This window comes from Chenopodium album, chromosome 22 (assembly GCF_948465745.1).
Source record: "Chenopodium album chromosome 22, dcCheAlbu1.1, whole genome shotgun sequence".
Classification (NCBI taxonomy): Eukaryota; Viridiplantae; Streptophyta; class Magnoliopsida; order Caryophyllales; family Amaranthaceae; genus Chenopodium; species Chenopodium album.
Window position 1 is genome coordinate 40417810 of NC_137855.1, and position 23524 is coordinate 40441333.

At 33.9% G+C, this 23524-nt stretch overlaps 4 protein-coding genes across 4 annotated transcripts; 3 read left to right on the forward strand and 1 right to left on the reverse strand.

Annotated features, from left to right (window-relative positions):
- Nucleotides 1-2344: 2344 nt before the first annotated feature.
- LOC145604460 (S-protein homolog 74-like) lies at nucleotides 2345-2800 on the reverse strand. The gene has a single exon (XM_081660348.1). It carries the CDS (start codon nucleotides 2798-2800, stop codon nucleotides 2345-2347), a length of 456 nt encoding a protein of 151 aa, XP_081516474.1.
- Nucleotides 2801-4669: 1869 nt separating this feature from the next.
- On the forward strand, nucleotides 4670-5625 carry LOC145606120 (uncharacterized). The gene has a single exon (XM_081662175.1). The coding sequence runs from the start codon at nucleotides 4804-4806 to the stop codon at nucleotides 5485-5487; it is 684 nt and encodes a 227-aa protein (XP_081518301.1). The 5' UTR covers nucleotides 4670-4803; the 3' UTR covers nucleotides 5488-5625.
- Nucleotides 5626-9768: 4143 nt separating this feature from the next.
- LOC145605063 (inactive beta-amylase 4, chloroplastic-like) lies at nucleotides 9769-17205 on the forward strand. The gene is made up of 10 exons (XM_081661078.1): nucleotides 9769-10043; nucleotides 12300-12428; nucleotides 12515-12764; nucleotides 13162-13382; nucleotides 13457-13534; nucleotides 13642-13801; nucleotides 14341-14594; nucleotides 14868-14937; nucleotides 15884-15952; nucleotides 16731-17205. Exons 1-10 carry the CDS (start codon nucleotides 9850-9852, stop codon nucleotides 16875-16877), a joined length of 1572 nt encoding a protein of 523 aa, XP_081517204.1. The 5' UTR covers nucleotides 9769-9849; the 3' UTR covers nucleotides 16878-17205.
- Nucleotides 17206-19144: 1939 nt separating this feature from the next.
- LOC145605421 (protein TIC 20-v, chloroplastic-like) lies at nucleotides 19145-20118 on the forward strand. Its single transcript, XM_081661468.1, has one exon. The coding sequence runs from the start codon at nucleotides 19240-19242 to the stop codon at nucleotides 19879-19881; it is 642 nt and encodes a 213-aa protein (XP_081517594.1). The 5' UTR covers nucleotides 19145-19239; the 3' UTR covers nucleotides 19882-20118.
- The last annotated feature ends 3406 nt before the right edge of the window (nucleotides 20119-23524 follow it).

Sequence of the window (23524 nt, forward strand, 5' to 3'; positions counted from 1 at the left end):
GGAGATTACATATGCCGGATTGACCCCTTCATAGGAAGAGAGCTTTCCTATTTATAGAGCTTTAAAGTAGCGCATCGTGGTTGTGAGATACTTCGGGCGGTTGTTGCATGATTTCCTCCACCACATCCTCAAATAGTGGGAGTAGCGGTTATCCCTTTTACTTGGTCTCCAATGAACTTAAACTTGCTTAGAGTGTAGATACGTAATAAGAACTTTGAAGAATTATTCTTGTTGACCCATTGTCCCTCCTTGATTCTAGGAAGCACTCGTAACTATCTTGACCCGGTCTTGTAGCGTCGATCGTTGACTATCATTATCGGTCAACCACTGTACAAAATTACCCCATAACAGTGATAACCCAAATCGTCATTCTTGGATTTGCAATGAATTTTTATAGGCTGATTGCCAGGCAATTCATTCTTTATTGAAACGTGAAGACCGCAAATATGACTACATGTTGATTTAAAATTGCTATTGCAAATACAACTATTCCCCAAGAAAATTTATACATGCTTGCCAAATTAATGGAATATTGCTTAGCTAGTTTTTTGAGTGTATTATAGAAAATGGTTTGGGGATTTTTATAAGGCATGTCACTACTAAATTTTGTGCGGTGAAAATATTTGTGTTCCCCCCTAAATTCACTCTTTGATTTCTCATGGAATTTTGGATATTCATTATTTACTTATATTACTAAAAAAAGAAAAAAGAAATGACTTCCTTCATACAAATAATACTAAAAGAAAAATAGATTTTTATTGTAAAAATAGGTTTTTTATTTGAACAAATAACTTATACTTCGTATATGACACTTGTCCATGGCTAACTTAGATTCCTATTAACAAAAACTCATTTGAACAAACATGTACGTAGATTGTTTGTTTGAGAAAATGATCGAACTAATGGTTGTACATTGTAAGATACACAAAGTCGTTTGTATTATAGTTGAGAAAATTAAATGAGCAATAATCGGTTGTACATTGCAATTAAGGTGCATAAAGTTTAAGTTGTAAGGCCAAAAACTCAAAGTTAGTACCATGGATATTGTGAAAGTCCATAGAGTGCGAGGTAACTGGTGGTTAGAGCTTTTCTTCCGATTTTATATAATTCTGAAATCGATTATATTTTCATCACCTGCCCCTTGTGACTCTCTTAACACCAAAAAAAATATTGTCAAAGTTTAATTTTGTAATCATCATGTTATCAACAAAAGTGCTCCATATATATATAGTGATGAAGTAAATTGTTAAATTGGATCTTGCTAACCAAGGGGCGTTGGATAAGCTTTTAAAATGTCACCTAAAGTGGTATTAATTTGGGAAACCATGACAAAATCACGCATCGATCAGTGTAATTAATGTTAATTTTAATGTAATCCTTCTACTTTTAGCTCGCTTATCCAACGCTCACGGGGCGCTCGTTAGCTTTTGCCTATTAAATTTAGTAATCAACCATGCATGTCAATAAAGGCTGAAAATTTCGGTAGTACTAATTTTATAGATCCATTCTTTTTTTTTTCATTTACTATTCATATAAAATGAAGTAGTAAGTGAAAAGTGGCCGATATTTATTTTTGCATATATAAGAGCGAGTTTAGCCTCAAATCTTAAGACTTGGATGTGACATCATTTTTGGGGGTCCTCATTAAAAATGATGTCATCAAATTCTTGTTAAGACTCAATAAGACTTGCACAAATTTATCACTTTAGCCCTAAGACTCAAATATATGACATATTATATGTAGAAAAGTGTTTAAAAAAAGGATAATAAAAATAAAAGTGAGGTGGGTCCCAATCTCAAGTCTTAACTTGATACTTGTTTGAGATTTAAAAAGAAAAATGAGAAAAATGTTAAGCATAAGTCTCAAGACTCAAATTGATGATGTCAGTAAGTAATTCCAAACATGGCGTTTTAAAAAAAGAATGAAAGAAGGATAAATCACCAAGTCTAGTAAAATTTTCTTACTTCGAGATCTTTAACCAAAAAACAACGTATGTGAAACAAAACTGAGCAGGTTGGATGTACAAAGTATATGATACTTTTACGAGAAGCTAAGTACAATATTAAAATTACTGAAGGGCAAATAACTTTAAAAACAAAAAAAAGTTGTAACATCTAACATAGCTAGAAGCAATCTTGTTTATCACAAATTCATAACCATAGTAATGGAATGATTTTAGTTACAAAGAAAGATCATCATCAAATAGCTTTTCTTACTACATTTACCAAAGTTGCTAATTTGCATATGTTTTGGTGCAAAATTATCATTGCAATATGCAAATTTATTATCCTACCCAATTAATAATTGGTTGTCATTATTTCAATTTTCAAATGAATGCATAGCCTATTGAGGGGATGGACTAGGTGATTCTTGTTGCTTCTCATCATTCCACTTGTGCCAAAGCACAGGATTGCTAGTCTTAACATCAATAACATTCATGCCTTGATCTGTTATACTCCAAGTGCAATCTCTATAATCACAATAATGAATAAATTGTTCTTTTTCTGAGAAAACTTTACTAGATACATAACCATATCTCGACCAAATATTGCACCAATATAAGGTTGATTCAAAAATGTTTGGAGTGAATTTCCAAGTAAATGTTTCCTTGTTTTGAAGTATGCTATCCCCTAAATCATCATCCTTGGATTTGCATTGATATCTCAAAGGGAGATTATCAGGCAACTCATTCTTTATTGTAACATGACTATACCAACCCTCTGGCCATCCTAGGATGACTTTATATTGGCTTGAAATGACTATTGCTAATATGATCATTACCCAAGAAAATCTTTCCATTTTTTTTTTTGTTTTGAGAATTATTTTTTAGCAAGCTCTTAATAATCTGTTATAAATTAATTAAATTGATTTAGTAAAGGGTATATGTTACTTGTTCATATATATCATTGATTAAGTTTATTTTGTATGGTGAGAAAGCTTGTGTAATTTCCTACTTTCACTCTTTGATTGCCCTTGGAATTTGGAATAGTCACTGCCTTTGACATGCACTTCTAAAAATAAAGGGTATATTTTTGTACTTTTATGAATCGAAAATAGAATACATGGATTGAGCCCATTGAATTGTTTACCATGACTTCACCACACACATACACACTTTTTTTAAATAAAAAAAAGCAAATTTAATTGATTTCTCAAAATATTTTGGATTAATTTTAACTAAAAAGGGTTAAAGTATAAAAATGTGATATAATTAATGTTTTATACTCCCTCCGTTTTTAAATACTTGCTCCACTTTCTTTTTTCGGCCGTTTTTAAATACTTGCTCCATTTCCTTATTTGGAAAATTTCTATAATGTTTAATTCATTTCTCTTACCTAGTGGACCCAACATAAATCATATTTTATGATTTTCATATTCTTTCTCCTCTAATTCTCTCCACTACTTTTTTTTTACCCGTTTTTATTCTTCCACCCACCCCACTACCTCTATATTTTATTACTTTCTCCAATGTCTCCTAAACTCCGCGCATGAAGAAATGGAGAAGTATTCAAAAACGGAGGGAGTACCTTCTAAACAAAATCCCTGTAAAACTCCCGGTAAGAACAAGGATAAATAAAACTCAGTCATAAAATCTATCTCTTGGCTCATTCTAGTAGATGACACTCATTTCATTTTTTTAAAAAATTGTTTTAATTTGCTCCATTGTTTTTTTTTTTTTTTTTTGGTGAAAATTAATTTGCTCCATTGTAATTTGCAAGAATATTGGAGAGTGAAAAAGTACTGATCAGATAAATAATGGAAGGAGTGTGGAAGAACCCCATTTAGTAACTAGAGAGAATAGGTAAAAAGGACAACATAAAAATTAAAGAAAAGTAAGGCATGTTAAAAGGAACGTGTGGACTGTGGAGTACGAAATATAAAAGTATTCCCCTTTAATTTCTCACATATTTGTTACAATTAATACAAAAGTATAAAATAAGGATAGTATATTCCATCAAAAAAAATGAGGGAATTTCACATAAGTACATGTATGTATCTCGATGTTGAGTAAATGGGGTTACCAAATGAGAAAAAGTGGGTTACTTTCTTGAATAAGTGGAATTATGCTTTCATTATTAAAAGAAAAGAATAGGGGTTACTCGAATAAATAAATGAGGTTTTTATTTTTATTTTTATTTTTATTTTTAAGGGAAAACAAATGAGGTTACTTATTTCTAAAGTACTTCATTTTACCCGTATAATAAATTTGGGTTACTCTTATAAAAAAAAAATGAGATTACTCATCCATTTAAATGAAGAAAGTACTTAATTTTACCCGTATAACCAATGTGGCCAAGCCATACAAGACTTGCCCTATAATTATACGGAGTATAACCTACGAAATAATTTCTAAATGATACGGAGTATAATTTACTAAAACCCAAAAATATTGAACCCTTGCCAACAAAAATAACATCCAACCGAAACCACCCAAAATAGGCGCAAAACTTAACGGAACGTTTACCTACCTTCTATAGCCGGTAGTCAATCTAACAACAACGGCTACAATACTTGCTATAGCCAGTCACCTCGAAACATTCCACTCCAACGGTCACCATTATGTTTTTTTTTTTTAAAAAAAAAACCTTATTCTTGTACACTTTTATTCATTTCTCACTATATATAAATCTCTCTTTTTTTCATCCCAACAAAAATAACAGAGAAAACCCCAAAAAATCATTAACCAATCTTTCCCATATTTTCATACAACAAACATTCCCAATTATTACTTCTTAAATTCTGAAAATCAGTGGAAATATTGATTTTGTTTAATTTTTAATTTCCCAATTTAGAAATTGAAAATGCATAGATTAATTACAGTTTTTGTTGGTTTGATTATATTATGTAATTTGATTACTCCATCAAATTCACAAGTTTCTCCTACTCATGCTCCTTCTTCATCACCCACTTCACTCCCTAAGATTTCGATATCGCCGGTGATTTCACCGGTGCATTCTCCTCCGGCGAAGTCTCCGGTACATTCTCCGGCGAAGTCTCCTTCTCAATCATCCCACATTGTTTCGCCTTCGCCATCGCCATCCGAATCACATTCGACAATCTCACCATCTCCGGCGAGTTTCCCGGTACATTCTCCGGCGAATTCACCGGCATCATCGTCTCGCGGTCTTGTCCCACCAACACAGGCCCCGGTTTCTTCGCCACCCGTGATCGCCCCTGTTTCTCCGGTGGCCGGAAGTGTACCTCCGGTGAGTTCTCCGGCGGAGGTCCCGGCCGTCGCTGAGACTCCGGCGGAGGTGCCGGCGGTTTCTGAGGGGCCGGTATTGGGAATCCCATCGAGTTCCGCTCCACCAGCCGAGGCGCCTTCCGGGATTGTTCCATCGGTGGCGAGTTCGCCGGGAGTGTTATCGCCCGAGGCGGCCGAGGGACCGATGCCGCTTGCTGATGACTCAGGAGCAGAGGCGAAGTTTGGGGTTGGAAGTGTTGTTTTGAGTGGAGTGGCTGTTTTAATTGCCATGAGTGTTTAATTTGATTATTAAGATATGGTTTTAATTAAATTAGTTGTAGTCATTTATTAATTTGTTTATGTATTTATTTTGGTAGTAGTGATTTATTACTTATTAGTACTATTATTATAAGTACTTCTATTATGATTAATTGATTAGTATTATGATGCATGATTATTTTGCTTGAATGTAGAGTATCATTTTATTGTGATGATATTGAGTATCAATGAATCATGAAATGATGAAATTCCATATGATTGAAAACACTTTATTAATTTATTTTTCTTTAAACGTTTTTCATGTCAATCTTATTGAAACAACAGTTAATTTCCCATAGATTTTGGGGGTAGTTGAGAAGATTTTGGAGATCGAATTGCTCCAAATCCAAAGGATGTCGTTGTATAGTTATAAATATTAAATATAATCTTCCATCATATGATTATTGATTACACTTGCTTACGCCTTCTATTTGTTTGCCTTTTGTATTTAATTGAAGACTTTGGTTTATATTTACTAATATACGTTAATATACGTAGTATATATTTCATCCGTCTCCTTAATGTTACAACAGTTGTCATTAAAATATTTCACAATTATTGCAACATTTTTTTTTTAATTATATGTTTTCTCTCTATTTCTAGCTTGACCTCTCCTTATTATCGGGAAGTTTTTAGCTTTCTTATCGTCTTAAAAATCATGGCTACCTCCCTCGTCATAAAATTAAGGGAACGGAGGAAGTATATAAAGTGAAACAAATGAGCCATGTGAAGGATAAGGTAAGGCGTTGGTGAGTGCACAAGACATTTCAACTTGTGTATTAACAAAGTTCCGTATTCTTGTGAAAGTGTATGAGGCAAGATCATAAAGATAAAAGATTTTGGAGCGATACTTGGTATATGTACTATGTGTTTCTTTTCTTTTTTTTTTTTTTTTTTTTTTTTTTTTTTTTTGACGAATCCAAAGTAGCAAGCGGTATGGATGATAAGAGAACATGGGTATGATTAGAGGTAAGAGGTCACAAGATTACATGTATGTTTTACTTTTGGGATATTAATTAGCTTTGTTAAGCGAGTTTGTCGATGACTTTGTGATAGATCATCTTGAATTTAGTGACACTCCAATAATGATCAAACTAGAATGAATGAAGCCTTATAAAGTTATGCCTATTACTTTGTTTCTCTAAAATTTGGACCAATGCATCCATAAGCTAGCATGTTACCCATGTAATATGAATCGAAATTCTTCATCTTGCAAATTCTGTTCACTTTATTATGAAAATAAAATTGATGGATCAAATAAAACTTTACATGTAATATACACAAATGGACGAACCTAAATTCATATAAGGCCATAAGGTCTTCCAAAAGACGAATATCTATTTGTCCCAAGTTGTAACACCATCCATTCCTACACAAAAGTATACTAGGAATTTAACAAATAATAAGCTAATCATCTAATTAATGCAATTATATAGTGTATCTTGGAGCATCATGGGAAGCTTCAAGGTAGAGCGGTAGGACCCAATGAATACTAATTGGATTAAAATGAATGATTTAGCAATGCCCATACTTTGATTGCTTGATGCTCTGCCAAACAAATTTAATGAATTAGGGTTAGATATTTTTGTACGAGTATTTTATTGCATTGCCTTCTTATCCATTGGGGACGATTACATTCATGTTGGATTTTCGGTACCAAATTTAAGACTTGCACAAAGTCTTATATCTGTGGCTAGCTATATCATGTTGCATGTGTTACTTCGTTAGTATAATAGGGGTTACATGATCAGTGTTGAAGGGGTTACTTCGTCAATTCTATAGGGTTACTCAGTTAGTGTTATAAGGATTACTATTGGTCAGTTTTATATGGGTTACTTTGTTCTTGTATAAGTGCTGACACGGTGTGGTTGGTCACACACAAAATGGGCTGTAAGACTTGTTTTCAGCATCTGAAATAAAATTATCTAGCTTGACTTTTGTAAGATATGGTATGGTTTGATTTTTTTTTTTTAAGCCTTTGTCTGTATTTTTATATAAGAAAAAATCATTATCAAATTGGATCTTGTTAAATTTCTCTCATTGTGTACTATCATATGTTATTTTGCATAATGTTTTATTAACATGGAATTACAAGCTTTTAGCAATAAGTAAATGAGAATTAAAAAATATGATTTGGTCTGATCTGATTATTTTTGATCCGATTTGATCTGATTTTGACTAGAATAAGTAACAAGTATCGAAAATAGGTTGAATTAAACAAGTAATTATAACTTGCTCTTCAAATGATTCATAATTTGATTCGTCCTAAATCTTAGGCTATATTTTATTTTTCGCTATAAATTAAATTATCAATGTCAAAATTAACTTGTATCACCTTCACTTTTTGCGACCAATTTCCATAAGACAAATAGCCCTAATTTTTTTTTTTTTTTTTTTTGACAAGAAATAGCCCTAATTGAATCAGCCTAACTTCTCTAATAAAAAAATATCGACAATTATGATAGAGAGTAAAATACTTTAAGAGATTAACCTAGTAACCTATTTTTCTTTTTTGTTCAAAGTAACGTCCTTTTTTCTTTTTTTTTTTTTTTTTTTGAAGTAACCTATTTTTGTTGTTCATAATATCATAACATAACTAGTTACTAGTAACATTTTCTTATATGAGTAATTTTTTCCAAATACAGCAACAGACAACACGTATTTAATTATTGCATGTGTATTTATTCGCTTATATGAGCTGTGAACAGTATAGGTAGTAGTTATCCCTCGTCTACTCATACAAATTCATAATTCAGTAGCCAACTAAACAACTTAGGGGAAAAATTGCATTGAACCTAACATATGTAAAATATACCAATTATAAAATTTACTAAAATAGGAATAAAAAAGGAATATAAACAAAATGAATTTTTATTTCATGTATCAAAGTGCAAGATCTACTCAACAATCATAGCTTTGATGAAGGAAACCCTTACTAAATTCAATTTTATGTTGTAATTGTTGATTTAGATTTCATTTGTAGATGTCGTACGATCTGACTTTTGATTAATGAATCGATTTGTTCAAAAAAAAAAAAAAAAAGAAAAAAGCTAGGACAACAAATGTGCTAAGTAATTACTCGTTACTTAGTTACTTGACCTATTATTAAGGACTTAATTAAGGTATGTCTCTCACAATCTTATCAGTAAATACTAAGACTTCCATTTTTTTAGGATGAGAATTATCATATCTTTACCGCTATACCCTATAGATTTAACGAACGTATCCAACCTAATAAGTCGGACTATATATGTTTACACAGTTAAGTGATACCCATCTATTAGTCATACTCTTTAAAGAGAATGAGAGTTTTGCGGTATAATTTGACTTGCTAATTATATGATAAGTGAGTGAACGAACTAGCATACTACTAATAAACATAAAAAATAACTAGCTATACGATGTGTCAATGTATTGTACTCCGTAGTATATACTACAAACATTCATACAATAGGAAGTATCCCTTTATCCATTACTCTCTCCTTATGAGGTCGAGATGGTGGAGTAATGATTTCATGTCCCATCCACCTCATATCCCTTTAATTAAAGTAATATGACTAAAACAAGACAAACAGGTTACTCATTCCAATATTACTCTAGAGTTACAAAAAAATTCCTCAGTTTAACTTTTGCACTATTCATATTAGATTCTGTTTGTGATTTACACATTAGATTAAGGGCTTGTTTGATCCACCTTATTTTTGCTTATCTGATCTGATTTGATATGATCTGGTCTGATTTGATTGTTTGATTTGACTAAACTTATGTATTTTTCATAATTTTTTTCATTACAAAATTAACGATATTTAACGATAAAAAACTGCACATAAAACGATGATTTGATATAAACTTATTTTTTCTGATCTAATTTAATCTGAACTTATGAGGTTGAATTAAACAAGGCCTATATATAATTAGTTACGTAGGTACTTGTTAGTTATGTGTTTAAATATAATTTTCGAATGATAACTTTTTATAATTTATATTTAATAATTAGACATTTTGGTCAAAGTTTCACGTATCGGTCAACGTAGGCCTTTCTCTTAGAATGAAGGGAGTATATTCATAGTATATACAGGTATACATAAAAAATACGAAGTAGATTCCTACAATAAAAAAATACGAATACAATAAAAAAAAAAAAAAAAAATTCCAGTGATCCACAAATTACTTAAAAAATAATAAATAAATGAATAAATAAAATTCAGTTTAAGAAAGAGAGCTTTGCTTTGAGAAGTTGCCCATGTAATCTTGGAAACCAAAATCTTTCTCCCACACTCTTTCTCTTTCTCTCTCTAAAAAATTGCCCACTTTCTCTCTCTAAAAATCCTTCGAAACCTCTTCAATGGCGGGTGTGCTCTGTAAATGCACGCCAAAGCGAAACTCCTACGGCTTCAATGAATTGCTCTTTGGTATTCGAAAGGGTCGAAACGGTTTCCGTACTCAACGAAACGTTTCTACCATTGTTCTTCCCCCTCTTTTGAAGAAGAAGTTCTTCAAATGGAAATCTGTAATGGGCAAGAAATCTCCCGTTTTCAGGTCTATTTGATTTTCAGCTCATTTTAGTTTCAATTTTGATTTTACTACTGTTTTAGTTTTATGGGTATAATTTGTTGATGATTATTTAGTGTTAATTTTGGATTATTGTTGAAATTATTGGGTTTCTTGAATTATTGCATGTTTTCTTGATCATTAAGTTGAATTATTTGATAGGGTGATTTTTGGGTTTATTTTTAAGTCATTGATTTGATGTGGGTTTTTGTTTTGCATTTATGGGGTGCCTTGATAATGTATAATATGATTTAGTTACGAAATGTTTATCGGAATGTTAAGGGTTAACTACAATCATTAATCGTGTTTCCTAGAATGGTATTGTTTCGGGTTTTATGACAAAATCACGCGTTGATTTGATCATTTAATATGAGTTGAAGCTTGGAATTATCTGTATTGATGTTGCCTTGATGTGAAAATGTGAAATGTAGCTCTTAATACTAAACTAAAATGGGGATTTTTGGTTTTCTTGAAATGATCATTAATTCTTGGCTAAATATCCAAGATTAATAAATGAGAGTCATGAGTTTAAATCTTGTGCTAGAGGGTGTTATACATGGTCCTTTTGGATTACTGAAGCTTAGAGCTGAATGTTAAGTCACTCGGCTTTTTTAATAGGGATTAGATACATACTGTTAGGGTTAATCTGAGACAATAAAGATTAATATGATCAGAGGGCTCTATTCTGAGAATGTGGAGTGTAGACTTCAATTTTGTATCCGGGTTTTTGAGGGTTCTATATTCGGCATAGTGGTGTGAAATGGCCGATCAAAGTGAAGTTACATAGATGACAGAATGATCTCGTGCGTACTGTCTTTTTGGGCTGTGGCTATAGGCTAGTTTGGTAACTAATCCATTCCACAATAAGTGTCTCTTGTGGCTGGTTTAATCACGTTAAGGAGTTTGGGTGTGTTCTTTTCATCGTACCTGGGTTTTTTAGGGTTCTATTTTTGGCATAGTGGTGTGAAGTGATCAATCAAAGTGAAGTTGATCTTGTGTGTACTCTGTCTTTGTGGGCCTGTGGCTATAGGCTAGTTTGGCAACTACTCCACTCCAAAATAAGTGTCTCTTCACCTAATTTCACTTACATATGCGTATTAATATTGAACTTAATTCATTTAAACTTATTGCTCCAAAGCTTAACTCATATGAACATACTGTAATTGTGAAGCAAGCTTTGGTAGCTCTTATTGTCACTGAACTGTATTGGACTTTTTAGCCCCGAACTTAGTTTGGCAGAACAAACAAAACTTATATAGTTAATTAAGTGGAAACGAGGTGAGGAAATAGAGCCTTTATCTTTTTTGTCTTGTACTTTAAATTTGATTTTTTTTTTTTGGGTATTTTAAATGACAACAAATAATGGTTTAATATATTAATTTGCTAATGATATGAAGTGAACTCAATTAAATTGACTAGTAATGTTGATGTAACCATGAAGAAAGTACTGTTTTTTGGATTTCATAACTCAGAATAAGAGCTCAATAGTACAGCAGCTACAATCTTTCAGCTGACCCATTTTTGAAATATTAGCTGCTATTTAACATTTATACCGGGGATCTACATGACTTAAATAGAGTTTTTTCCATTAGGCCTATATCCACTTTCTAAGAAAGTGTTAAATTTAATAATCAACATTCTTTGCATGTAGTTATTTCATACATTTTCAGCAATGTGCAAGTGTTGGTGTAGCACATGTCAACACTTTGGACAATTTTGTTCTAAGTTTTACGCAGTTACAAGAATGTGCTTGTATGTAATGCAACTATGTTTTACAAGATATTTGCATGTTAGCAATTACACTTGCACATGTTTTAAGCTGACTCCCCCCCCCCCCCCCCCCCCCAACGTGATTAAAATTTCTAAATTCAAGCTGTGAGCATAACTCACTTAACTTTCAGTCCTTCCTCCTTCCCTCTTATTTTAAATTTTTTTGTTCCCATGTAGCCTTGAATGTCAGGCGTCTTTACTACAGGTTTGAGCAGTCATGTAAAAGAAATATGTTTGCCCTTCCTCATTTCTGGTTTAGATATAATATATATATATGTGTGTGTGTGTGTGTGTGTGTGTGTGTGTGTGTGTGTGTGTGTGTGTGTGTGTGTGTGTGTGTGTGTGTGTGTGTGTGTGTTTTAATGGTCGCAAATTGAATGAAGTACATATAAATAGTACGTGCCTGGTACTTGTAAGGCTAGTTTGGTCACTTGTGATAAAAACTAATTTTATCCAGTGATCTACATGTTACAGTATGGATGCCCGAGAGAGGTCAAAGTCCTTGATTTTAAAGTCATCAAAGCAGAAGAGAGTGCCTGTTTTTGTGATGATGCCCGCTGATTCCTTTAGCATTGATAATCTTGGGACTATAAGGATTAAAAGGTAAGGTCCCCCGCCCTAGTATAAGATTTTATTTTATACATGTTCTTAACAAGTTTATCAGTGTTCCTTATCATTGCCTTTTACAGACTCAAGGCTTTGTCCGCTTCTCTAAAAGCACTCAAGGCGGCAGGTGTCCATGGAATTGCAGTTGAGGTTTGGTGGGGAGTTGTGGAACACACTTCTCCTTATTCTTATGATTGGTCTCTTTATGAAGAGCTTTTTAAAATGGTATCTGAAGCTGGTCTGAAGTTGCACATTGCGTTGTGTTTCCATTCAAATGCTCGCTTATCATCTCAACATAAAGGTTCTGTGAGCCTCCCACTTTGGATTCAAAAGGTTGCTTCACTTCCCCATAAAATGTTGCTTGGCTGAAACTTTGTTTGATTTTAGCTGTTTTGAAGAAATGTTTTTTGTCATTTAGTTTGTGGGAGATCCTCTTTTATATCATCAAATTTCTCATGTCATTGGTATCCATTAGTGGATATGTATAATATCCTCTACTTGTAACAGTGTGATTTTGTGATGTTGTTGTCCTATTTTTGAGGATTTCCCTTTTCTCATTTGTTATGGCTATTCTGTTTCTGTTATGTGTTGGATTTGTCTAGTTATGTTTTCGTAATGTCAAAGATCATGCGGATACAAAGTTGGGAGGTGATATCAGCTTTGGGGGTTTTAATTTCCTCCTATGCACAATTGTAAATATATGAACCTCATTTCTTTGTCTTTCCCCCAGATTGGAGCTATTGACAGGGACATATTTTACCGAGATCGGAAGGGGAATTTATGTGACGATTATCTTACACTTGGAGTGGATGAACTTCCTTTATTTTGTGGCCGTACTGCTCTCCAATGTTATGAAGACTTCATTTTCAGTTTCCTTGACAAATTTGACTTGTTAATTGGTCACGTAATTGAAGAAATAAGTGTTGGTCTTGGTCCTGCTGGTGAACTGAGGTGATAATTTTTGGCTCCTTGCCCATAAGCATCAGCCTTTTGATTCCCTTAAGCTTACACGAGACTACTTGCAGGTATCCTGCTCATCCATCTGCTGATGGTCGGTGGAGATTTCCCGGAATCGGTGAATTTCAATGCTATGATAAGTACATGTAGGCCAATCTTTCAGCTTCCAAATCTTGCTATAAGCACTTTTGAATAATGCCTTTTTTTTTTTTTTGGGTAAGGTAGAATGTTCACTTATGCAATGTTATTGCAGGATGGAGGATCTCAAGATAGCTGCTAGCCAAGAAGGAAAACCTCATTGGGGAGAAAATGGCCCACAAGATGTTGGAAGTTATAATAGCTCTCCATCTGGAGTACCTTTCTTTGAAGCTGGTCATAAAAGTTTTCTTTCTGACTACGGGCATTTCTTCCTTGTATGTACTTCTCCTGAAAGGTCATCTCCCTTATTTATATGTGTCAATATCTTCGAAAGAAATTCTTTATGCACTCCACACATCGTCTTATGCTACATCACGTGACAGCATAGTGTTTGAGTGTTTGCTCTAACAACAAGAATGAAAGACACATTCTGGGGTACAAGTAAATTTCCTTTCTTCAATCCTAGGCTTTGTAAGCATCACCAAAGCTGACATGGTCGTAGTTCAAAACTAAAGACTAGAGGAGTTATTTCTCTTATTCAATTAAATAATGAGACATTCTTCCAGGAAAATTATTTAGTTGCCAATCTCTTTTTGCTACTAATAGTGTGTCATTACTTGGAGTCTAGTATTACTAGAAAATCGAAATGGGGTTTTAAGCACTGCCGCAGCTGGAATTGAGTCGCACTTATAAGCTTAAAGAATAGCTGGAAATACCATCAAATGCTTTGGTTATTGATGAAAAACTGAAGTATCCACATGTTTCCGTCAATTGTCAAGAAAATCTGATGTAAATTTTTATTTTTTATTTTTAGGAATGGTACAGTGGTAAACTGATTCATCACGCAGATGCAATTCTTGGAAAAGTAGCAGATATGTTGAAGAAATATCAACAAGATGATAAAACATCTGTGCTACTAGTGGCAAAGATTGGTGCAATATATTGGTGGTATCACACATTGGCACATCCTGCTGAACTTACAGCTGGTTATTACAACACCGCTCAGAGAGATGGTTATGATCCCTTAGCTTTAGTGCTGTTTCGTCATGGTGCAGCTCTACACTTATCGTAAGAGTTCTCCTGTATATACCTTTGATCTTTTACTTAGAATTTACCCCTATCCCGAGGAAATTATGCAAGTCTATCTGAAGAATTAATTGATAGCCATGTTCTTAACATCTAATACTTCTCCCTTAGTTGTCCAGTGAAGTTTCTAGAGGAATTGCTTAAAAATATTTAGTTTTCTGAATCAGTAATACTGCCATTATTCTATCATCAATCCATTTTTGGTTAACCTTTACTTTATAATCTATGTGCTTACCCTTGAAAGATTCTCTTCAGGTGCCTTGAAATGACTGACCGTGATACACCACCAGGCTATTTTTGCAGTCCAGAAGGATTACTACAGCAGGTAAATTTTGTTTTTTACCATTCCTCTTTAAATTGTTTTGTCCGAGTGCGTCTCCATGTTTCTCATAATCTGCTTCCTGCCTTCCTTTCTATATTGTTCTTTTCCCCTTCCTTTCTTTCTGATCTCTATGTTAGGAGTATGGTGGAGATTTGTGAGGTAGTTGCAGCTGTTGTGGAAAGTTAAACAAAATGTCGTTTTTCGTTTGTTTGGTTGGTTGGTTGTTGTTCCCTCTAACTTGTAGAACAATGCAAAACACCCCCCCCCCCCAAAAAAAAAAAAAAGAGTAGAAAACCCCTTTCTTCTCAAGTACGGAGTAGGTACTTAGCTTGGTTGCGTTGGTAAGCCAGACCAATCTCAAGATCTTCACTAATTACTGAAAGGCAGTGTGATAGCTTAAAATGAACTGTAACACATTATTTTTTTTCCAGAACCAATGACATTTTTACATACTCCAGTTCTTTCATTCATGAGATCTCGTAGTCCACTGACTTATCTTTTTTTTGAGCTTGTTGGCAATGTTCTCTTGTAGGATTGTTCTTCAATTTGAAAAATGGCCATCTTAAGTTTCTTACTGCTATCACTTTAGTTTCACTGTGATAAATTATGATGTTTAAGGAATGAAATAAGAGAGTGAAAACACTAGCATATTTTTTGTGAATAAAAACTTGTAAGATTTTGCTCATAAAACAAATTAATTACCCCCAATTTTAGCATTGCACTTGCCTTAAGATGGAATCTTGATCTATAAGTCATCCTAGATAGGTGTTTTAATCCACTACTCATCAAGAAGGCTTATTGAGTATAGACATCTTGTTCTGTAAATCAGAGGGCCTTGCTATATCTTTGTGCGGGAATAGTTCTGATGCTTTTGAGTCACATTGCATATTTGCATGGCTTTGAATGTTATTAATAGTTAAGGCCTAACAATGTATCATTTTGAATGAAGCTTCAAGCTGTCTCGAAGAGAAGGTCTATAAGTTTGACAGGAAGGAACTGTACTGACCGATGTGACAAGGTAAACCATCTTGCTTCAAATAAATGCTTGATTTATTGTGCATGTGTGTGCAACTGCACCCAGTGTTTGGGGGGAGTCTTTGGCTCTATGACAAACTAACAGACCCACTTACTTGGTGTTGCTGCAAAGTAATGTCTAGTACTTCTAATCGTTGTAGAGTACTAGGTCTTAGGTCCTTTAAAGGGGAAAGGAAATTCGAATGTTGCCCCTCATTTTTATGATTTTGAACAAACAGCAAACTAAATGATGTTTGTAGTTGGTATTTGGTAGAGAAAAATATGAATAGAAGGTCTAATTGGTCTTCAGTTCAGGTGAAAGTTAATTGTGCTTGTTGATTCAATGTCTAAAATGCTCTCTTCTTTTACTTCAGGAGTTATTTTGCATTAGTTCTTGTTGATATGACAGTTTGGATCAGACCTTGGGGTAGATAGGAATTGTGGGCTTATTAACTCATAGTTCACATGCTGTTTATCCTGTTTGGTCCCAGCTCAGCTGTACTTTTACCAAAATCTAATCTTTTAGTACATAAGCTGAGCTGCCTGAATCAAAATTTTGGCATGATTTTACGAGTGTATTTATTCCCTTCTAATGTACTCCCGATACAATGTTAGAGATCCTAAACCACTAGGCTGGACATTGTTTATATTCAAGAGTCGAGACTCAAACTTCTGCCTCCTGACTTGTTTTCCCTGTATTCTCTCTCTAGCTTTTTCTTCATCTCCAACTTATATTCAAATCTATTGCTTTATATATAAATAAATGATACCTCATTTTGCAGGATGGACTGAAGCAAATACAAACTAATTGCACAGAGGCAGAAGCTTTAAGATCGTTCACTTATTTCAGATTGAGCAGAAGCTTTTTTAATCACGAAAATTGGCAAAACTTTGTTCCCTTTGTGAGACAAATGAATGCTGAACAGTGACACACCATTCAACAAATCAATCTTTTGTTGTTAAGGAATCAAATCGATCATAGAATAGCATAGCTTTCACTGCCCTGGAGTTTTTGTCAGGCGGGGTAATATGATGGTTGTTCAACATACTGACTGTCATAGCAAATACAAGTATTCTTCATTCTTTACAGATGTAAATACTAAATAGCTCTCCAATGTCAGAGTAGTTACAGCTCTAATTGTTCTATAGGAAACTATCAGCTGTTCTAGGCTACTTAATATTGTATACAGTATAATATTAACACTACTGTATACAACATTATTCGATTTCATACTATACAACATTATCCTTGTTCTATACGAAGTACTACTTTTTTTTTTTTTTTTTTTGTTTTTTTGGTGTTTAGAGAGCCACAAGGGCGGGGGTGAGAATCGATCCCAAGATCACTTGGGATCAGCAGGGAAGCTCTAACCACTTGAACTATCCCTCACTCTCACGAAGTACTTGTTAAATGTATAAATTTTATACATTAGGATTTTCCCAAGGAGAATAAAAACAACCCAAACGTTAGCAACAAACAGCAAAATTTTGTCAAGTCACCAAAAACATCTAACCCTTTTTTTTTTTTTTTTTTTTTTTTTTTTTTTTTTTTTTTTGTGAAACCGCGGGAAAAATATTACTACCTCCGTTACATATTATTTGCAACGATTAGACATTTTCCCTCTCTATTTTACATAGGGGTTGCACTATCTTGCTTGCACTTGATAGCTGTGACAACATTGAAAGCGTCTCCCAAAAAAATTAAATATGAAAAGTTGTTTATTACTTAAAAAAAAAAAGTTGTTTATTACTTAAAAAAAAAAGTTGTTTAATAAGCATATGTGCGTAATTGATCTGATCTACTCACCATCAATATATATATTGGCAAGATAAGTTAGATTTTACACATTTCACCTAATTTTGACTGAATTGAAATTATCTTTATTTAACTGAATTTATTTGTGCTGAACTTAAATTATTTTTACTGAACTAAAATTAACAATACTGAACTGAAATGATTTTTGCTTACTGATTTTCTATTATATTTCTTCTTTAAGAGTACTGATTTTTATTGAACTATATTTTTTTTTGCTGAACTGAACTTATTTTCACTGAACTGAAATTAATTTTAGTAGTATAAAAATGAAATTATTTTTACTGAATGTTATTTTTTTTAGGAGAAATGAACCGGACTACAGTGGCATAAGTTTCTTAAAAGGAGGTTGTTTTTAAGGATGTAGATATTTGTGGTAGTATCAAGTAACAATAGAATGGAGATATGGTTAGCTATTGTTTTTGTAACGATTAATTTTGGATTTCAATTTGTCAATGGCTTAGAATCATTGATAGTTACTGAATAAACTTAACCACTAGGGCTTTCCCTGAATTTCTATTGAGATTTTTCCATGTAGGCACGGTTTATGGAATCATAGAGCATTTTTCCATGTAGGCACAGATTACGGAATCATAGAGCCTAAACGACACAACTTAACTACTTTTTGACATCATCAATTCTCCAAAAGAGTCAAATTAACCCAAAGAAAGTCGTTGAAGGATTCATTCATCCTCTTATTAGACCTATATCAATCTTTATATTAAGGGTATGTTTTCCTCAACTTATTTTTAGTTCAGTTCAGCTCCAATAAGTTCAGCTCAGTTTAGTTCAATTCTTATCATAATTTCCTTCTCTCCTAAAATATTCAGTTCAGTTCAGCTCCAGTAAATTCAGTTCAGTTCAGCTCAAATAATTTCAGTTCATCCCAGTTCAGTCAATCAGAACAGGCCCTAAATCTCATATATTTTGTATATAACTGATGTTGTTTGAGAATTTAGTATTATTTTTTTCCCCCAAAAGGTTACATAACCTCAAACGGTCAAACCCTCATATGTCTTGTTAACATCTTAAGAATACTTTTTTTAATCTTCATCTCCGCTTCATCACTCATCAAACTTGTACCTATCACCATCTCAGGGAGCAGAGCTTAATGCAAGGCGAGTATCTACCATTTATCAAACTTAATACACTAACATCCCTAATTTAGACATGTATAGAGACAAATCCGTTAAATTAACCTTAATGCTACAATAAATACGTCGACGAACCTTTCTAAGTAGTACACTTCGTATTTCACAGCACACGTATATTGTACACACATGCACGCGCGCACACAAACACACACGGCCACGAAAAAAAAAAAAAAAAAAAAAAAAAAAAAAAAAAAGTACTAAAACGAATAGGGTCGACATGGCCATTTACTTACCCGTAGCTTCAAAGTTGATCTAATATGATCTTTGGCCAAATAACAACACAAAAATCACTCTCCATTTCTTCAAAAACCTTAGCTGCCAGCCATGGCAACAACTTATCTACTCTCCTCACCTTCTTCCTTCAAATCCATCCCTAAAACCCACTATTCAACCTCTCTTCTTCCTCTCAAAAACCCCTCATTTCTCTCATTTGCAATAACACCCACTTCCCCAAATCCCTCCAAAAGATTAATCCTTTGCAAATCCAAGAAAAATGATGAAAATATTGATGCCCCAGATCGATTAATCTCAGCAATTTGCTATTTTTACCCCCTTTTTGATGGAATTCAATATGGGAAATATGTAATTACCCAATTCACCCCTCTTCAACTCATTATTCAACCTCTAATTCCTGCTATTAAGGTCTTCAAAAGCTTCCCTCTCAATGGTGTTTTGGTCTTTTTCACCCTGTATTTTGTTGTTGTAAGAAATCAAAATTTCAGTAGATATGTTAGGTTTAATACTATGCAAGCAATTGTTCTTGATATTCTGCTGATTTTTCCTGATCTTTTGGAGAGAAGTTTTAATCCAAAAGATGGGATTGGGTTGGATTTGATGATGAGTTTGGATAGCACTGTGTTTTTGTTCTTGTTGGTTAGTTTGATTTATGGGTCTTATTCTTGTGCTCTTGGTCAAGTGCCTAGATTGCCTATTGTTGCTGAAGCTGCTGAGAGGCAAGTCCTTTGAATTTCATTTCACTAAGATTGTGATTGTTGTCCTTATTTAATTATGTTGTTTATAGTCTTCTCTGTTACAAAAATTGTATCAAATTATTGTATACTTTGGAATTATTATGAACAAGGGTAGTTTTGTTGTATCATTGATATTTTGATATAGATGAATAGAAATTAGAATTTGGGAATTGCCCTTTGGATGAAAAGTATAAATTTTTATTTCAGCTTTGGATGAATGAGCATTACTTGAGGTTTGTTGTTGGTGCATCTTATGAACTATGCATACATTTAATTGTTGGTTGAAACCTCGACTCCAGAACGTAGCTTAGTCCTTGTTTGATTACTTGAGGTTTGTTGTTGGTGCATCTTATGCATACATTTCATTGTTAGTTGAAACCTTGATTCGAGATCGTAGCTTAGTCCTTGTTTAATTAACAACAAAATATATATGGGAAGTGAAGGTTCCTAGGTTGTGTAACAAAGTAAGTTATTTGATTAGAAAAATTGTAGGCAGTTTGTAAACTTCCTAAGAAATGACACTACATGGAATTTAGTCATAAATCCTACTTATAGTGCTTCTTACTTGCTTAGCATAGTGAACTTTGGCTTAAGCTTAAGACTATGTACCCCTTTTACATCCTTGGGTCATCATAGTAACCTACTTACTGTGTCATGTTGCAATACCTTCCATGTTCATGGTGCTTTTAGTAAGTTACTAGCATGAGACATGCTAGTGAGAGAACCATTTAGTTCAGCTGCTAGCAATAATGGTTGCTGTTCTTCAGTGCTGGCATATTCTTCATATTTTGTACTTGATTTGGAATTCAAGCTTAGGATAACCTGGCAATATCCAAGGAGCAGGGGCACTAAGGCATTAGCCTGACTAGTTGCTACTAACTCAGCTCCTTTTTCCATTCCTCGCTTACACAATTTCTGCCTCAAGTGGGCAGATCATCAACTTTCTTACCAAGCATCCCAATTGATGCAATTTCCGATGCCATTACCAATGTCTCCGTCACTGCACTAGCATAGGTGATTAACATTGAATATCACATGTGAATCTTTCTTAGAAAGCAAGTTACATCTTTGATCATTACCCTATTGGTAACATATCTCTCTCTATGTCCTAGACTTTCTTCGAGCCAGTGAAATGTTGCCTCATTTTGTTTTTAAATACTGTAGAGAACTAGAGATTATTGTGTTGGGAAGACAATGACTGCCTTGCCTTTGGCTATCCAAGGCACATTGACATAACTGACATCAGAGACAGAAATATGGTAATTCCTGTTAAGAACATCAGTTACAGTGAAGTAGCTGCTTTGTCGGACCCTTGTAGGGATTCCAAATCTCTGTTAGGGTCTGTTCTCTTACGTTGAAATTCAGTTCAGTTCAGTTCAGTTCAGTTCAGCTCCTAATTTCCTTCTTTTATATAATAAACATTTCAGTTCAGTTCAGCTGAGTTCAGTTTAGTTCAATTCAGTTCAGCTAAGTTCAGTCAATGAGAACAGGTCCTTAGTTCCACAAGCCCCACAAGACCAGATACTGTTTTGACAATTATCGTTGACTAATGACTACTATATCCTTAAGCTGCTAGTATAGAAGCTGTCTAACAACAATGCTGAGATGATCTACACAGAAAATGTAATGACCATGTTTTGCCAGAAACAAATTTTCCCTCGAGTAAATATTCTGAGGTTTGAGCAACTACAAAAAAGAGTTAACTTGGTCTGTTGTTGTATCATGCACTGCCACTTTACCCTCCCTCTTATAGCTTCCAGATTTTTTCTACTGATATGCTGGACAAGTTTGAGAATATTGGTGTGATGTGGGTCTAAAGACCACGGGTTATCTCAACCCGAGCTGTCTGCAGATGGCTTGATGGCATGTTTTAGATTGTGGGCGCTGTTAATGTGGCCTTGTTGCCTGAAGTGCTATTAAGGGCTTAATAAATATGGCAGTTATCCATAGAATTCTCCTTCCCAGTTTCTACAGTAACTAACTGATAAGACATTTTTAATATTTATACTATTTTCTTTTTATCTCAAGCCATTGCTTTAGTAATCTGTGCTGTGAATCTTGAGTCTTGACTGATTAGTTAGCTTGAAATTAAACTATGAATAGCCCTATTTTGGATTACCACTGTGAAACATACAACAGTTAAGATATGATATTCTGATAGCTAAAGGAATAGTGGAATACTTTCCCAATATTCTTTTAACTTCTAGTTACTGGTGTGTACACGTTAAATTATTTATAACTCGGGTGTTTTACTTCTGGTAAGAAAAATTGATCCTCTAGCAGTCTAGCATAGTAAATGGCATCCATCTGCTAAGAGTTAGGACCTCAGGCATGTCTTGAACCTCTATGTTCTTCTCAAATACTTTGGAGCAAACAAGCTCTATCACCTCTTCTTAATTCTACGGTTTACCTTGGCCATCACTTTATTCTTTACAATAGTCATCTGTTCTTATTCTTGCAAACCCTTGTGAAATACTCCCTCCGTCCCAAATTACTTGCAACGGTTTGACTTTTTGCACTATTCACACATCTGCCTTTGACCATCTTTTTTGAATATTATATGAAAGTCAATGTAATCATGTAAGATGTTGTTGGGTCTATTTTAATGTATAGTTTCTTAATATAAACTTTTTATAACTTATATAAATATATAATAAAATATATTAATGGTCAAACATGTGCATTGGCAAGCGTGTCCAGTCAAAATGTTGCAAGTAAACTGGGACAGAGGGAGTACACACTTTTTGAAGTGTAAATGTGTCAAGGTTTTCTGCCAAAGAGAACATTGATGGAGGAAGAATCGCATATTTTGTCAGTTTAATCGGAGAAGCCCTGTATGATATTTCTGTAATTCCTGTGATTGGAATCATGTCCTCACCACAAGGCCAACCAAAACACCGCAATGCTCTCGCAATTACATGTGCACATATGGTTGTAAACTCTTTGCTGGGCACTCAGGCAGAAGGAAAAAAAAATTACTGGGAGTCTGAGAGAGTCTTTACATTGAGATGCAGTTATCTGATAGGCTTAAGATTTTCTGCCTGTGAGATTAAGTAATGCGAAGATTCACCCGTTGTTGTAATGCTGTCAGGAAAACATAAGAAATACTTGCTGCTCTTCCATGGTTTGCCAGTGAATCAATTTCCTCTCATGCTGCAAGGCATGACAATTGAATACGTTGGTCACCGAGGAAACTAACTGGCTTAATCTCAAAGTAGAGTATGCTAGGAAAACTATGATATTGAAGACTGAGGTTATTATATCCTTGTTCATGGAGAATCAACGCCGGTAGTAATTATTGGTTCAGGGACAAGACCTGCTGCTAGGGTGATGCGAAACCAGTGGGACTCTATACATTAAACTCGTAATTTCAATGTCACCAGGCATACGCTTTCACCACTAGACTAAGCCAAGCTTATTATTTGTAAGCCTGGTCCGAACATGAATATATGTTACTGGGGAAGTATATGCTCTGTAAATCATTTATTTGGGTCTAATGTAAATATTTCATCTATTTCATATCTTCATGGATGTATAATTTTGACCTTTTCACAAATCCTATGTTGACTTTGACCATGTCCAGTTACTATTTTACTAGTAAAAGAAGAATAAGTTAATTGTCATTATTATAGTGGTAG

Coding starts and splice junctions, on each gene's coding strand:
- LOC145604460 (XM_081660348.1), bottom strand. CDS start 2,800: ATGGAAAGATTTTCTTGGGTAATGATCATATTAGCAATAGTCATTTCA.
- LOC145606120 (XM_081662175.1), top strand. CDS start 4,804: ATGCATAGATTAATTACAGTTTTTGTTGGTTTGATTATATTATGTAAT.
- LOC145605063 (XM_081661078.1), top strand. CDS start 9,850: ATGGCGGGTGTGCTCTGTAAATGCACGCCAAAGCGAAACTCCTACGGC. Junction 10,044..12,299: donor AAGAAATCTCCCGTTTTCAG/GTCTATTTGATT, acceptor TACATGTTACAG/TATGGATGCCCGAGAGAGGT. Junction 14,938..15,883: donor CAGAAGGATTACTACAGCAG/GTAAATTTTGTT, acceptor TTTTGAATGAAG/CTTCAAGCTGTCTCGAAGAG.
- LOC145605421 (XM_081661468.1), top strand. CDS start 19,240: ATGGCAACAACTTATCTACTCTCCTCACCTTCTTCCTTCAAATCCATC.